Source organism: Amaranthus tricolor, chromosome 3 (assembly GCF_026212465.1).
Source record: "Amaranthus tricolor cultivar Red isolate AtriRed21 chromosome 3, ASM2621246v1, whole genome shotgun sequence".
Taxonomy (NCBI): Eukaryota; Viridiplantae; Streptophyta; class Magnoliopsida; order Caryophyllales; family Amaranthaceae; genus Amaranthus; species Amaranthus tricolor.
This window is the reverse complement of record NC_080049.1, coordinates 29,221,894-29,236,381: the sequence shown is the minus strand read 5'-3', so window position 1 is coordinate 29,236,381 and position 14,488 is coordinate 29,221,894. Positions and strand designations below refer to the sequence as shown.

The 14,488-nt window shown below is 34.0% G+C and overlaps 3 protein-coding genes across 3 annotated transcripts; 2 read left to right on the top strand and 1 right to left on the bottom strand.

Moving 5' to 3' along the window:
- Positions 1–3,213: 3,213 nt before the first annotated feature.
- Positions 3,214–7,878, bottom strand: LOC130807469 (dihydrolipoyllysine-residue acetyltransferase component 4 of pyruvate dehydrogenase complex, chloroplastic). The gene is made up of 6 exons (XM_057672678.1): positions 6,854–7,878; positions 6,568–6,759; positions 6,192–6,279; positions 5,991–6,061; positions 5,767–5,850; positions 3,214–3,796 (listed from the first exon to the last, which is right to left on the bottom strand). The coding sequence occupies exons 1-6, from the start codon at positions 7,745–7,747 to the stop codon at positions 3,692–3,694; spliced, it is 1,434 nt and encodes a 477-aa protein (XP_057528661.1). The 5' UTR covers positions 7,748–7,878; the 3' UTR covers positions 3,214–3,691.
- A 1,897-nt stretch (positions 7,879–9,775) lies between these two features.
- LOC130807468 (uncharacterized) lies at positions 9,776–11,023 on the top strand. Its single transcript, XM_057672677.1, has 3 exons — positions 9,776–10,004; positions 10,170–10,251; positions 10,784–11,023. Exons 1-3 carry the CDS (start codon positions 9,897–9,899, stop codon positions 10,939–10,941), a joined length of 348 nt encoding a protein of 115 aa, XP_057528660.1. The 5' UTR covers positions 9,776–9,896; the 3' UTR covers positions 10,942–11,023.
- A 1,090-nt stretch (positions 11,024–12,113) lies between these two features.
- Positions 12,114–13,375, top strand: LOC130807467 (heavy metal-associated isoprenylated plant protein 25). The gene is made up of 3 exons (XM_057672676.1): positions 12,114–12,286; positions 12,479–12,560; positions 12,927–13,375. Exons 1-3 carry the CDS (start codon positions 12,152–12,154, stop codon positions 13,148–13,150), a joined length of 441 nt encoding a protein of 146 aa, XP_057528659.1. The 5' UTR covers positions 12,114–12,151; the 3' UTR covers positions 13,151–13,375.
- Positions 13,376–14,488: the final 1,113 nt, after the last annotated feature.

The following is a 14,488-nucleotide window of genomic DNA, read 5'->3' as shown; positions in this document are numbered from 1 at the left end:
TTGAGTTTTTGTCTGTTAGCACAGAATATTATCAATGACAACCGCCGTTAGTGTGCCGTTTGTGGTAAATTAATAATTCACCATATACCATTACCTTTTTTTATTTGCGTCAAATACCATTTTTTTTAAAAATATACCCGTTGGAATTATGATAAACAAAAGAAGTGTCATAAAAACCAAGTAGTTAACATTTTGTTCAAAAACAACTTGACAATAAACACTGTTCACCAAAAAAATGACACTAAACAATGCTAAGTAGCAGCCTTTCTCTTCCCCCTACTGGTGCCTTGCTGTGAAGAGGAAGCTGCATGTGCTGTCTTCTTTGATGATGCCTTTTTTGCCTTGCATGTCACTGCATTGTGGCCTAGTTCTTGCATAGGTTGCATTTGTTATTCTTATGCCTCTTTCCTTTTTTTGCTTCATGAGCAGCTCTTCTCCTTTGCTTAGGTGGTCTGCCAGCATTTCTTTTCCCTTGGGGTGGTGCAATTCCGGCACATCTAGTGAGGGCCAGTGAGTTGGATCAGCCATGGGGTGGATGTGGTCACCATAAGTGAGTTTGTAAGCAGCCCCCTTGTAGAAAGGTGAGACAAAGTCCCTAGGATCAAGTCTCTGGTTGTAAATGACCCTTAGCCCATGCTTGCAAGGGATCCCTGATCCTTGCCATTTTCCACACCCACAAGTCATATTTCCAAGGGTGACAGGAAACTTGACATGGCCATCCCTCACCTCAAACTCTCCACCACCAGCTGCATTGCTGTAGTGATATGACAGAACCTAGAATCATCAGTCCTAGTCGCCAGCACCCCTTTGCATGCTATGTTAGATCATTAGGTTCCATATTACTACTTTATCGAACCTGGAACCCATCCTTTTCATGCACTAATTCCTGACATCTTAATTATTCAAAAAACAACAAAAAAAAATCACAGTAAGCAACAACAATTTTTTTGCATTTAAATGAGCAAAACAGGGACACAAATTTACCTTCCAGCAATGTCAACACAGGCATGTCTCTGTTGGCCTTTGTAAGGGTTGAGGTTGTGAAGATTGAGATTGTGAGGGTTGAAGTTGTGAGGATTGAGATTGTGAGGGTTGAGGTTGTGAGGGTTGAGGTTGTGAATCTCCTGGAAAAACTTCATATGCTGCTGCGGTAGCATACACTCTTACATATTCAATCCCATCATCATCAACATTCAAAACAGGGACCTCTACAACCACAGTATATGCCTGCTGGGCCACAAGCTGCTCCTCAGCTTCTGCTTCCTCTGCCATCCTTCTATTCTCTTTCTCCATTAGCCTAATATTTTCAGCCCTGTTCTTCAAATTTTTTGCCCAACTAGCTTCTGCAGACTGAAACACAAAGGATGGTGTTTCTGCCTCTTCTATAAACACTTCAATTTCACCATTCCCTTCATTCCACTCCCACATTTTTAACATTGCCCCATCATCAACTAACTCTAACTTACGATTTGTTCTAGGTTTATTGACAAACAGGGTGAAGTATTTAGGGAGATATACGTTCTATTTCACTGAATCCTCAAACATATACTCAATTAACTCCATCAAATTGGTCTTATCACTGTCATCCACCCTCACATCAAAAGTACCCCCTGGAGCACGAACTAAAAACCACATTGTACTCATCCCAACAACAACATTTAGCAACAACACAGTACATCACAATCCAAATTATAAATTGCATACAAAACAAAAACACATCACTTTAGCATAATTCAAATTCGCATGCAACTTATCACACTTAACCCTAACCCTAACTCAATTTTGCAAAAAAAAATATAAAATCAGAACTCGAAGTACAAATGGATAAGGATAGATACCTTGCGTATGCTTAATCCACCGAATTAGCGAACTTTGTGCAAAATTCAGTCACGACCACCTGTGTTTGGGTTCTAAATCACTTCACAAACTTGCAATTCACTTTACACAAATCGATTTTAAGGTTTTTTGATGGATTTTAAAGGTTCTAGATCAATGTAGACGAATACAAAGTTTCTTGAATGGAGAAGAACAAAGATGGAGGATCAATTTTTTGAAGAAATACGTTGTGTTTGGGGAACTCAAGCCTAACAATGGCGTCAGTTGAATGCATAAGGGCATACTGGTAATTTACCACAAACGGCACACTGACGAAAGTTGTCATTAATGGTATTTTGTGCTAACGGACGTAAACTCAATGGTATATGGTGAATTAAAACATTTCGTGCGGTATATGGTGAATTTCGAATAAACTCAGTGGTATATCATGAAATATCCGAAAAGTATGTGTATATCGTAACATATTCCATTAAAAATATGGTTAGAGGTTTAATATTTTCTTTTTTTCTTTTATTTTGATTTTAATTAAATATTCAAAAATCTTTTAAAATACTACTATATCAAAAATTGAAATAACCGTCCATCTTCTATATTTTTTACTTTTCCCTCCCCTGAATTGTTGATTCCTTTTATTTTTTTTCTACTTTGTTTTCCTTCTATTGTTCTATTCTTCCATCCCAATTCAGACTGATTGTAGAATGCCTTTTCCTTTGCTCTATAAATAATAGCAAAATAAGTAGTTTATTATTCGTATAGCTTTCTTTAACTCTTTCCTCGGCATATCACGGCTAAACTAAGTTTTGAATTTTCTTTCTCAAATAAAATTCTAGAGCAAGCAAAAATGTCTAACTACAAGCAGTTTTCCATATCAGCGGCTATCACAAGAAAACTAAGCGGCGATTTTGCTTTCATAAATACCAGCAATAACAGCATGCGTTGACGTGCATATTGATTTTGCCACGACTCAAATTGACAGCCTCGACAGGTCATATCTTCATCGCATAACTAGCTTCGAAGTCCCCATCTATCATAGACTGATCTACTTGTACACACAAGTATGAATCCATAGGCTAAGCTAGAAGAAAAATACAACTATCAAATAACACAAGAAATTGTACTGATTAGTGATTACACAAATCTGTACTAAAGACACTATAACACACATGGTCATGGGTTGCGTTAGAAGTGGAGCATCTACATAATACACTAACTCAGCCACTCCCAAACAGACAGGGCCCAGGGGCTCTCAGTCCCGCATACACATACACGGTAAGTCAGTAACAAAAGCCTAAAGTATAGGAAATAGTATAACATCAAGATTTTTGGTATCCCTTGCAAATCCTCTCTGGGGAGATGCAAATGGGTGAAAGCCACACGTAAGCTGACAACCAAGAAATAGTTGCTTTTCTATTAGCTCAAACGATTTCATATCAAAACTTAAATTAAGATCTATTACAAATGAATCTCTGAGCACATATTTATATCTTTCAATGACGCCTATGCAAATCTGAAAACAACTGTATCAGGAAAAGGAAACAGGCCCGACTAACAATACCAAGAAACTCGCAATTCCAAATGTTCGTACATCTTCAAAAACAGCATTACTGTAAGTTGAGAAATGGTGATAGTAAAGCAAAATCCTATAGAGAACAAATAATCTAATTGTGTCTAGAAGAAAATACCACCACACCATTTTTGAAGGTACATCTGAATCCTGATGTAACCTAGCCAAATAATCTTGATTTATGGCAACCCTCTTCATCTGGGATTAACTGTAGTCTCTTTTGCTACTAGTCCAACATAACTTTATAGCTGTAATCTAGTGACATTTACCTTAGTACATTCTGTTCATACTCTACATTGTTAGATTGTCTGGGTTTTGGATGATTTTTGAAAAGGTCTGGAGGAAGGCAGCCAAGTCAGCACCATAAATGATACGGTGATCAGCAGTGACATTCACCTACAAAGACAGTAAATTGAACAGCTTGAGTCACATTATTCAAAGTAATTCATCCAAATTTGATCTCGATTAATGACCAATGACCAATGAGAAGTTAAAACATTCATAAATGGGATTTCATGTACGTAAAACACTCAGGCTAGCAGACAAAGCTTTGGATAAAGCTAGTACATTCTATCCTCATATGCTCAAGCAATTGTTTTCAATAGCACAAAATTAATAACAATACTTTTGCACACAAACAAAATTGGGGTCCTGAGGATAAGCATGATCATCCAATGACTAATACTCAAGAGATCAGTGAAATAGAGCATCAAATTGGCAAGATAAACATTATGGAGCCAGTCTGGCTATTTACAGAAGGAAATTGAGTAGATATGAAAGCAGGACCATTTCAAGGCCCAACAACTGCGATTTCATGTTAATTAAGATGTTATATGGTGAAATAGCGAATGAGAAATCCTTTCATTGCTATACGCTAACTGAGGCTTCCTGCAGAGACTCAATCATGGCACTTGGGTGCCAGGAGTAGGAACACCTATGGGTGCCATATTAGCTTTCAAGTCTAATAAAAAGAGTCATGGATCTCCAGTTCTTTTCGTTTGCTCCATCCCTAGAAAAATCTTCATATTTTCGAAACAGAGAAGGTATAATTAAAACGGAATTTATAATATTCAAGTTACTATGGATGTTCTATCAGGCTTATTTTAGTGACAAAAGTTCAAATGAAAAACAATAAGTCTAGATAAGAAAAAAAGTTAGGGTCAATACATTCATATAAGGGTTAGAAAGGTGAATCTCTTTCATATATTTACTTTAGAAAAATAAGTTTAGTAAAGGGTCAATAAGTTAAGATAATGGCTAATAAATCTAGATAAGGGAAAATAGTTTCACATGGGAGATAAGATCAAATAACGACCAATATGTTGCTCCCTCTATCCCACATAATTAGCCCCAAATACAAAGGGGGTTGAAAATCAAAGAAAGTGAATAAAAGTGGTAAAAGGTATATTTCATAGGAAAGTATGAGGTATGGGGAAGTTGGAGAGATGTGTGGATGAAATGAAAATGTAAGTTAAATGTGTGGATGAAAAGAAGACTGTTGGACATGACCAAAAATAGAAATTGTGCAAACTCTATAGGATAGACTAAAAAGGAGAATATGGCTAATTCTATGAGATTGAATTGCATATAAAAGGAACCGAAGATATCTTTTTTCAGACATAAAAGAGTAATATGTAGTTTATATAGAAACGGAGGATATGTCATGCTTTGATGAGGTGAGAATGATACTATTAAGAAAAAAACAGTCATCCAGTGATATTCGTTTATTGTTCATATTGTATGATGAATCAACGTAAGGATCAAGATCAATGCTTCCATCATTCACAGGGGGCAATTCAAGACCTTATAATGAGAGGTTAGAGCATTGTTCATGTACCATGTAATTAATTATATTTGGTGACTGTATGAACTAGATTATGGGTGGGGCCTGCAAGGAACCACAAAAATAATATAGTCTAGCAGTCACTAGTAGAGAAAGAGGTGTGACAATCAGCTTAAAAGAGGCTTTGAGAAGCTAGGAACTTAGTGAAAGAGTATGAAGACAAGATATCTTAGCTTACTGTAGACAGAGGAGAGTAGTACGAGAAAAAATTTTAGCTTGGCAACTAAACTCCATATCCCTTTTAATTTCCAGAGATAGATAGATAGATAAAAGACCCCCCCACCCACCCACACACACACAAGTGCCAAAGGAAAGGACAGCAGTAACTGCACGGATTTTTCAGCCTAGTTTCTAAATCATGTAAGTCAGTGTAGAGAATCTAGTTTATAGTACAAATCCGGGAAACTTCTACAGACATGTATGATGTACGTAAAGCTACAATAGTTCCACATACCAAATAATTCTCTAAAATTTCATCGATTAAGCTAAATTGCAGAACTCAAGAAAAAGAAGATACACTCACCAGCATTTTATTCTTGACTGAGAAGAAACCATCCGCATCAGCAGCAACAGTCGGCTTTGATGCTCCCACAGCCATAATGGCTCCCTGTCCAATACAGTCAATTGTGCCACTTTACTATCAGTTCAAGTTCATATCTCTTAGTGTGTGTTCCTATGCTAGTTTTATCAAGCAAAGGATTTTGAACAAATTGATCACTAAGGAAAACATTAAGTCCAATAACTGACCTGGCCAGGAGGAAGGATAGCATCAAATCTATCCACTCCAAACATGCCCAAATTAGACAGGGTGAAAGTACCTAAAATACATAAACAGCATACCATCAAATATTCAAGTGATCAGTTAACACTCAACATATATTTATACTAAAAATGCAAGATATTAGACAGGTAGACAATATCAAAAATAAACAATCATATATCACAAACCTGAATTATATTCATGAGGCTGTAATTGTTTAGACCGAGCCTTCTCTACTAACTCTTTCCATTTTTGGGACAGCAAATAAAGATCCAACTGTACATATTCAAAAATCCATAATTTCAAAATATAATTGATATGAGTATATAAACATATCCCGGAGCCAAAGGGAATGTGTAGCACCGTGTATGACGGTACATGTCGCATCCACATTTCTAGGCCAAAAGGCTCGTGTAAAGGGGCGTGGTAAAGTATATGACATATCATGTGGCCTCCCCTTCAACCTTTTGGTTGCGTTGGTTTCTTAATAATAGCAAATAAGGATCCAACTTCATATTATACCATATAACCAAAGAGATAACCAATGAAAGCTCACATATATACCTTGTCTGCATCTGGTAAAACAGGTGTGATCAATCCACCATTAATTGCCACAGCAACAGCAATGTTGATACTGCTATTATAAGTAAAACTCTTGCCATCCTTACATGTAGCATTCAACACAGGATGCTGAACAAGCGCCATCGCAACAGCTTTCGCTAGTAAAGCAGTCATTGTTACACCCTTCTTTTTCACCTGATCACAAAGAAATTATACTCAATTCTAAATAAGCAATCCCAAAACAAATGCAGCAATCATGAAAATATGGATGTAGCCAGGTAATAGGTACCTTCTCATACAGAGCATCAAGAGCATCAGTCACCACAGGATATCCAACCCGAAAAGTAGGCACGGATAAACTATCCATCATATTCTTTGCCACAGCTGCCTGCATTGTTGTGAATGGCACCACAGATGATCCTTCAATTACAGGGAAACTATCACCAGAAGCTTTCGCAGCCGGAAATGAAGGTGCTGAAGCAGTAGCAGCCGGTTCAAGCGAAGGAGAAGCGACAACAGGTGTTGGCTTCACGATTCCAGCTGCTTTCTCAACATCTTCAGGAGTAATCCTCCCAAATGGCCCGGTTCCTTTAACTGAATTCAAGTCCACCTTATGCTGCTTCGCCAGCTTCTTGGCATAAGGCGTTGCAACGCCTTTACTGCCACCTTCTGTGGGAATCGAAGGTGGAGTAGAAGGCGGAGGATTGGCTGGCGATGGTGGAGGAACAGATTTAGGTTCAGGTGATTTTGATCCGGATAGAGAAGCCCTAGCTTTGGCATCAGCGATTTCATCCTCGGATTCAGCTAAGATTCCAATAGGAGCACCAACAGGAGCAGTTTCACCTTCAGGAACAACAATGGCAGCAAGAATACCATCATAGAAGGTCTCGACGTCCATGTCGGCTTTATCGGATTCGACAACTACAACAGATTCACCTTTACGGAGAACATCACCTTCTGATTTAGACCAGGAGACGATCTTTCCTTCAGTCATGGTTGAGCTAAGAGCCGGCATGAAGATCTCGCGGATTTTGGCGGAAACTCTGGTAGGCTTTCGGCGAGGTTTTGGAGGTAAGGCATTGGAAGGACGCCATTGAAAAGGAGTAGTGGAGGAAAGGGAAAATGAGAAGGAGATAGCAGGGGAGGCAGAAGAGGAGAGATATAATTTAGAGAGAGAAGCCATTGGAATTAGAGAGATGAAGAAAATGAGTTATGAGAGTAGGCTATAGTGTAAAGCAGAAAGGAGGGAAACAAGAATGAGATGTGGGCGGAGAAGACGAGGACAGAATGTGTGTTAGTTGGATTTCAGTTAAACTACTTTTAACTCTTAGATCAAAATGGCTTGCAAATGATCTCCAATGAAGTTGTTGTAGCCGTGACATGAATTCGGACAGGGCATGACCGGACTGGGCCGGGCCAAATACAGTAAAGGGTTGGATCAGACTGTAACATTAGCCTCGAATAATAGATTGTGACACGACACAAGCACAAGGGTTATATCCGTAGGCCACACAAATGTCATTATTTTAATGTTTCTCCAAAATTGGTTATGGTGAGCCTCGTGCACTTGGCGGGTCATGCCAACGTGTTATACCTGCGGTTACTTATCGTGTTGTGTTAGTTAATATTAAAAAAAATGGCGACAATATTTATGGCATGCCTTTGGCCAACTGTGATGGTTATAGGTTGTATTAAGCCTATATCTGTCTAGCTCGTGACCATGTTTAGTTGTAGAAATAGATATTTGACTTGATTAAATAAATATTTTTACGAGTTTGATGAATTTAATTAAATGTAGGATTTGAATGAGAAGTTTATTCATTCCTTTAATTTGTAAGTATTTTCTTTTCAAAATTGGAAGACCTATGCCGTTTGCGTTAAGATATCAAGTACAAAACCAATTACAATAAATACCCCTAATTATTCAAATGAAGTCAGGTCTGGAAGTGATTCTAGGTATTAAGAGTTCTTCCAAGTTAACGGGAGCAATTTTGATTTCATACTCAACTCGTTAGTGCTGGTCACGGTTTTATTAAATTTTCCGACATAAAATTAGATTAATTATATAACGTATTACAACTATTAATAACACATTTCAAAATCAAATTTAACACAAAAATATGCAAAATTATTTTATAAAAGTTTAAACGAAAAAATAGTTTTTGTCATGAAAAATATAGTTGACTTGCATAAAAATAATCACAACCTGAATCATATTAGAATTAAACATTGCATTTAAGTAACCAATTGTATAAATAACAAAAAAAAATCCTAATAAAAGTATATTACATTTTAACCATCTCAAAAAAAATAATATATAATTTTCTGACGCATTAAATGATGCGAGAAATAAAGTCAAAGATAAAAAATAGTTATAAAAATAATGACATCATTATTGAGTGTTGGAGGGAAAATATTTGTTGAAATTGTGACATGTAAGCAATTTTAAATAGTAATAATATCAACAGTATTTTATTTTAGTATAATAGTTATATAGATATACATCCATCATCTTACTTAAGCATTATAGGGACTTTTAAATATTACCCTAAGTTTAATAAAAAAAAATTCATTTTGTAGGAATATTACATGTAAAGATTTTTAATTCAATCATTTTCATTTGACCTCTTAAAAAGACCACAAAATTAGCAAAGAAAAATTTCCCACAAGGACAATACGCGTCCCCTTGCAACGAAAATAGAAAACACGTCGCTGACGTGCGCTGGACTGTTGGAACGAGCCACTACAATGCTCGAATGAGCAGCTCCCAAAACGGTCTACTAATTGTTGTTATGTAGTCCCATGCATCCTTTTTCTTGCTTCAAACAATGTCTCAAACCTGATACATTTAAGTCCCAATGCATACCCTTCATGTCCCTCTAATGTGCATGACTTTCAGTGGGTGATAATATCACCATCAACACTTAATGATTTGACTCTTATAAGAACAATTTCCCTTTATCTTAACCTATACTATATTTTGTTAGAGTTATTTAGTTTCTTATTTAAATTAAATAAGGTTAATGTTGACTAATATTTATCAAAAGAAAAAGGAAAAATTAAAGAAAAGTTGGTATTCATCTTTCAATGTAGAGGAGGCTGCTCTTAGATCATTTTCACCATCTAACCTTTGTCCTTGGCCAAACCTTTCTCTTTTCTTCTCCTATTCTTTCTAGCTAAGATTATCACATTCAAACTTCCGTATGAAATTTCCATCTAAAGAAAAAAAACTAACACAATAAATGCTACAAGTACATAAATATATAGCGTATATATCAGAGTATATGTTAGGTGACTACCTTTAATTTAATTTAAAACGAAGAAAGATAGAAATGAATGTTGCTTATGAATCTACAAAGGACGGTTTTGAGAGTAATATAACTAGAGCTTTCCCTACTCAACAAAGCCTAGCTTTTATGGAGTCACTAACCATGCCCCAGGTAAGTCCATTTCCGTTTGCTTACAACACTTTTTGATCAATGTTAAAGTATTAAAAATCGAAATGACTGGAGAAAAAGAATTCATATTAATGATCATTGAGACTGATATATTGGTTCATATACCGAAGCTGATTTAATTACTGAGATATTGATCAATGATAACAGGTTCAGGAACTGGTTATATCAGCAGATTTAAGGTGCACGGAATGTCAGAAGAGGATTGCAGATATTATCTCTCGCTTCAATGGTCCGTATTTTTCTTCTTTGGTACCTTATGGTGTTGGGAAAAAGTGATATGCAAATCAACGCTAATTACTCATGGGTTTATGGGCCCAAGTCTATAGGTTCCCCGTGGATGTTTCCACACAAGTGGACCCATAAAATGATCATGTGACGAATTGTCATGGTCTAAGAGCTTACAGGCATAGCAAAAACACATGATAAGTCATAATATGCTGCTTATTTATTTTTTTTGTATATAAATTTAAGCGCTAAAACAAGAAAGTTTACTAATTTTAAATTAATGTAGATTAGAAACCAAACATTTAAATGGTTGATTAAAATTCTCACTTTTTATCAATGTTTGAGATTATTTAAAAGAAATAACTCGATCAAAAATTTAAGTAGAAATCATATACTAACACAAAATAATATTTAATGCGTATATGAGATCGGGGGCACTTTACCCTTGCTTAGAACCACTTAATTCCAACCGTGTGTTTATTCAAATTTTATCGTTTTAGCTGCAAAATTATGTATGTTTTTTTTTTTTAACACAGAAACAGAAACAATGGTGGTGAATTTGTCAGAGAAAAAGGTGGTAATAACTTGTAAGTCGTTGATGAAAGCTCCAAAGAAACAAATCATTAAACGTCAAACAAATCTGTTTAGTATGGTTGCCTTGATTGAGCGGATATTTGGATCATCAAGGACATAAACTTAATGATTCTATACTGTACATTGAACTTTTTTTTTATTTTCGTTTTATTTTTTCTGCGTGTTTATTCTCTTTTTGTGTGCGTGTGTGCAACATTTTCTTTTAATTTTGTTCATTCTTTTACTTAAAACAAATGGAGTATGTTTCATTTCTATGATATTGATTGATTGACGAGATGAGGTAATGTAAGGAAGTTAAAAATGTGTTTTGGTAAATGAATTTTTTTTAGTTTGTTAAATAACTAAGTTAGCTGAAAAATTAGCTCTTAAATTAAAATTAAAAATACCAAAATTATTATAAACAGTTTTTTTTATTGATTTTTGGTTTTTAGTCTATCTTTTTTATAATAAATAATCTACAACTAATAACTATTTTTTACCAAATATCTTCATAACAGCCGGTTTCAATAATAATTGGCATAACAACAACTAACAAATCATCCAATATCTTCAATCAACTTTCATTTACCAAACAGACTCATTATCAATAAAATTTATTGAATTTGAAAGTTATAGTTATAGTTATAGCCATCAACTCAGTATCTTGCTCGAAAACAAGATTCAAAAGTGGAAAGGTAATGAACGATCTATACTTGAACAGTTGTACCCATTTAAAGAAAAGATGTGAGGAAAGCGATAAAAAATACCTAAAAAACATAGAACTCTACACAAAGAAGAGTGACATTGCATCCTCATGAGAAATAAATTTGAAAAGGGTTATAAGAAATTAATTGTTCTTCTAATTTTTATTTCTCTAAGTTAATTGAGACTCCAATATATACTTTATATACTCAAATAATTTATTGCGCGTAGAAATTTACAAAAAATATTTAAAATATTTTATTTTTAAATAGAAGAGTCATTTTAAACTTTGAAGTAATGTCTTTATTTCCAAGTCATGTAAGCCAAATTCTTGAGAATAATCAGTTTGGTTTAGCACAAATATGATACATTCCTAGTTTGAGATATGTTACATCTTCAAAGCCAAGAAATTAAGATGCTTCTGAAATCCTTAGTCCATGAAAGAAGATATTCTAATTCTAATAACTAATCAAAACAACTAATAATTCATATATATATATATATATATATATATATATATATATATATATATATATATATATATATATATATATTTGTAACATGCACATAACATAATAAGTCTATGTTAATCTCTCTTAAACATAAACATAAATAGAATAAGATACCAAATGAAACCCCAAAAGGTAAAACAAAATTTTTTCACCAAGCTCTTAAAAATGTCCTCCAACAACCCCAAATATAATAAAAGAATTGCGGATGAAGGAGTAACTACGTACCCTTATCAAATGTCAATGTCAACAAAGGCAAGTCCAACCTCTAATGTTGCAAATTAAATTTCTTCCCTATTTTAAATGTTTTCGAAAACACTTTTACATATATATCATTAAATAGGCCCCACCTAATCTAATCTAGGTGAGTTTGATGGTTAATGTATACAATTTTACACTTATTAATTATAAAGAAAAATTATGCTTATTTGGGACTATATTTTGCAGTATTGTTGCATGCTAATGAGGCTATCAATTGATTGTAAAGGGTGTTACAAAAAATTAATGAGAACTATTCGTAATATGAAAGGTGAGATCATAGTATATAATTTCACGTATAAATATGTCAATAATAATAATATATTTCATTACTCTAATGTTGGCTTTCATTTAGAATGGAGTTTGAGGGTCTGATGTATGCAACATAACCATTATTAATCATAATAACAATGTTATTTTCGATTAATTTTTAATATTACAATATCACATAAATAAAAAATATATATAATTTAATAATTCATCTTAGTATAATAGTATGCTCTATTAGTCCATTATAGTACGAAAACGAGAACTACGTATTGTAAACAATAAAACATAATTTTCTCAAAAAGTCTTGCTTAATTTTGACAATATATAAACATATTGAAAATTTTGGGGGGCTTGCATTGTGTTGAAGAGGTGGAAATACATGCGATAGATAGGCAATATAACAGGATAAGCGTGTGTGGAAGATTTAGGCCGTCTGATGTGGCCATCAAGATGAGGAAAAGAATGAATCGAAGGGTTGAGATTTTGGAAATACAAGAGTTTGATGATGGAGTTCCACATGATCACGTGCACCAAATTGTTGATAATCATCCATCTAATGTTAATGATCATCCTCAATATCACACTGCATGATGACTAATTGCATATTTTATGATGATTTTAATTTGATACGGAATTCGTATACATTTCAAGTAAATAAGGTATTTGTAGATATAGGCATACATACAACCTTAAAAATGTGTACACATTCAATTTGTAATTTTATATATAAATTGGCATTTGTTAAAAGATGTACACACGTATTTAAAATGTGTACATATTCAGATGACATTTCTGTAAATAACAATTATACAAACCTTTTCCTTCACAAAAATATACACTCTTTAAGATAGTATGTATATAAGTTTGCCACAACATGTATATCTAAGTTTAATTTTCAGTTTGCACCACTTTAATTATTTTAAGTCTTGATTCTTGCCCCTCTTTCTCTCTCTCCCTCTCCCCTTCTCTCTTTCTCTCTCTCTATATATATATATATATATTGATTACTTTAGTTGTTAATTACCTGATACACACATACGATCGAGTAAAAACGCCATAATTGCACTTGAAAATTCTAAGGGTGACATATTCTGCATCATGTGTATCTTTTAGTGACATTTTTAATGTAAAACACACATTACCTTTTGAACAGGATATGTCACTTCGAGATATTTATACTAAGTTTTTGGTCCATAGTATAGTGTGTGGAAAGCGATTATCCAACCAACTCAACTAAGTTTATTTTTGATTCTCTATTGGTTGCAGTAATATTAGAATTTAAACATTTTTTAGGTTTTTCATTTGTCTATCCAAACTACACATTAGATCCCGTCTGATCATATATATAATTTTGGAGTTATTCTTATGAAAGACCATCTCTCAATGAGACGAATTGAAAACAAAAAACCCATATATTTATTAGTATTATTAGTTAGATTATTTAAACCATTTATAAAACTTGTTGTACAATGAAACCGTCAGTATACAAAATTTGTTCAACTAGTCTTGTATGAGATCGTCTCACAATGATACGCGTCCATATAATAGCTCATTTTTTCAATTGATTACTTTAAGATCATGAGTAATCGTTTTAAGGTTATGAGTAATCACTCTAAGATTATAAAAAATGATTATATTAAAATTACAAGTGATCACTTTAACGTTATAAGTGATTATTTTAAGGCAAAAAATTGTATATTGGGCCAGCCAAAAAGACATGGTCTCACCGTGATACCGTCTCATTTAAGTCTCATTTAAGAATTAGATACAAATTTTGTGAGAGACGGTCTCTTTGAGAGACCATTTTCTAATTGGGCCGACCCATTATATATTTTTTAAAATATTGTAAGTAGGCATTAAGAATAATGTAAGTAGACATTTAAGATATTAAAAATAAGCATTAAGAATATAGTAAATAAGCATTAAGAG

Bases quoted from the DNA above. Each gene is read 5' to 3' on its own strand.
- LOC130807467 (XM_057672676.1), top strand. From the start codon at position 12,152: ATGAAACCCCAAAAGGTAAAACAAAATTTTTTCACCAAGCTCTTAAAA. The intron at 12,287-12,478 runs GCAAGTCCAACC...TATATTTTGCAG, and splicing joins AAATGTCAATGTCAACAAAG to TATTGTTGCATGCTAATGAG. The intron at 12,561-12,926 runs GTGAGATCATAG...ATTGTGTTGAAG, and splicing joins AACTATTCGTAATATGAAAG to AGGTGGAAATACATGCGATA.
- LOC130807469 (XM_057672678.1), bottom strand. From the start codon at position 7,747: ATGGCTTCTCTCTCTAAATTATATCTCTCCTCTTCTGCCTCCCCTGCT. The intron at 5,851-5,990 runs GTCAGTTATTGG...TGTATTGGACAG, and splicing joins CTATCCTTCCTCCTGGCCAG to GGAGCCATTATGGCTGTGGG. The intron at 3,797-5,766 runs GTGAGTGTATCT...CTGTCTTTGTAG, and splicing joins CAGTCAAGAATAAAATGCTG to GTGAATGTCACTGCTGATCA.
- LOC130807468 (XM_057672677.1), top strand. From the start codon at position 9,897: ATGAATGTTGCTTATGAATCTACAAAGGACGGTTTTGAGAGTAATATA. The intron at 10,005-10,169 runs GTAAGTCCATTT...CAATGATAACAG, and splicing joins AGTCACTAACCATGCCCCAG to GTTCAGGAACTGGTTATATC. The intron at 10,252-10,783 runs GTCCGTATTTTT...TTTTTAACACAG, and splicing joins TATTATCTCTCGCTTCAATG to AAACAGAAACAATGGTGGTG.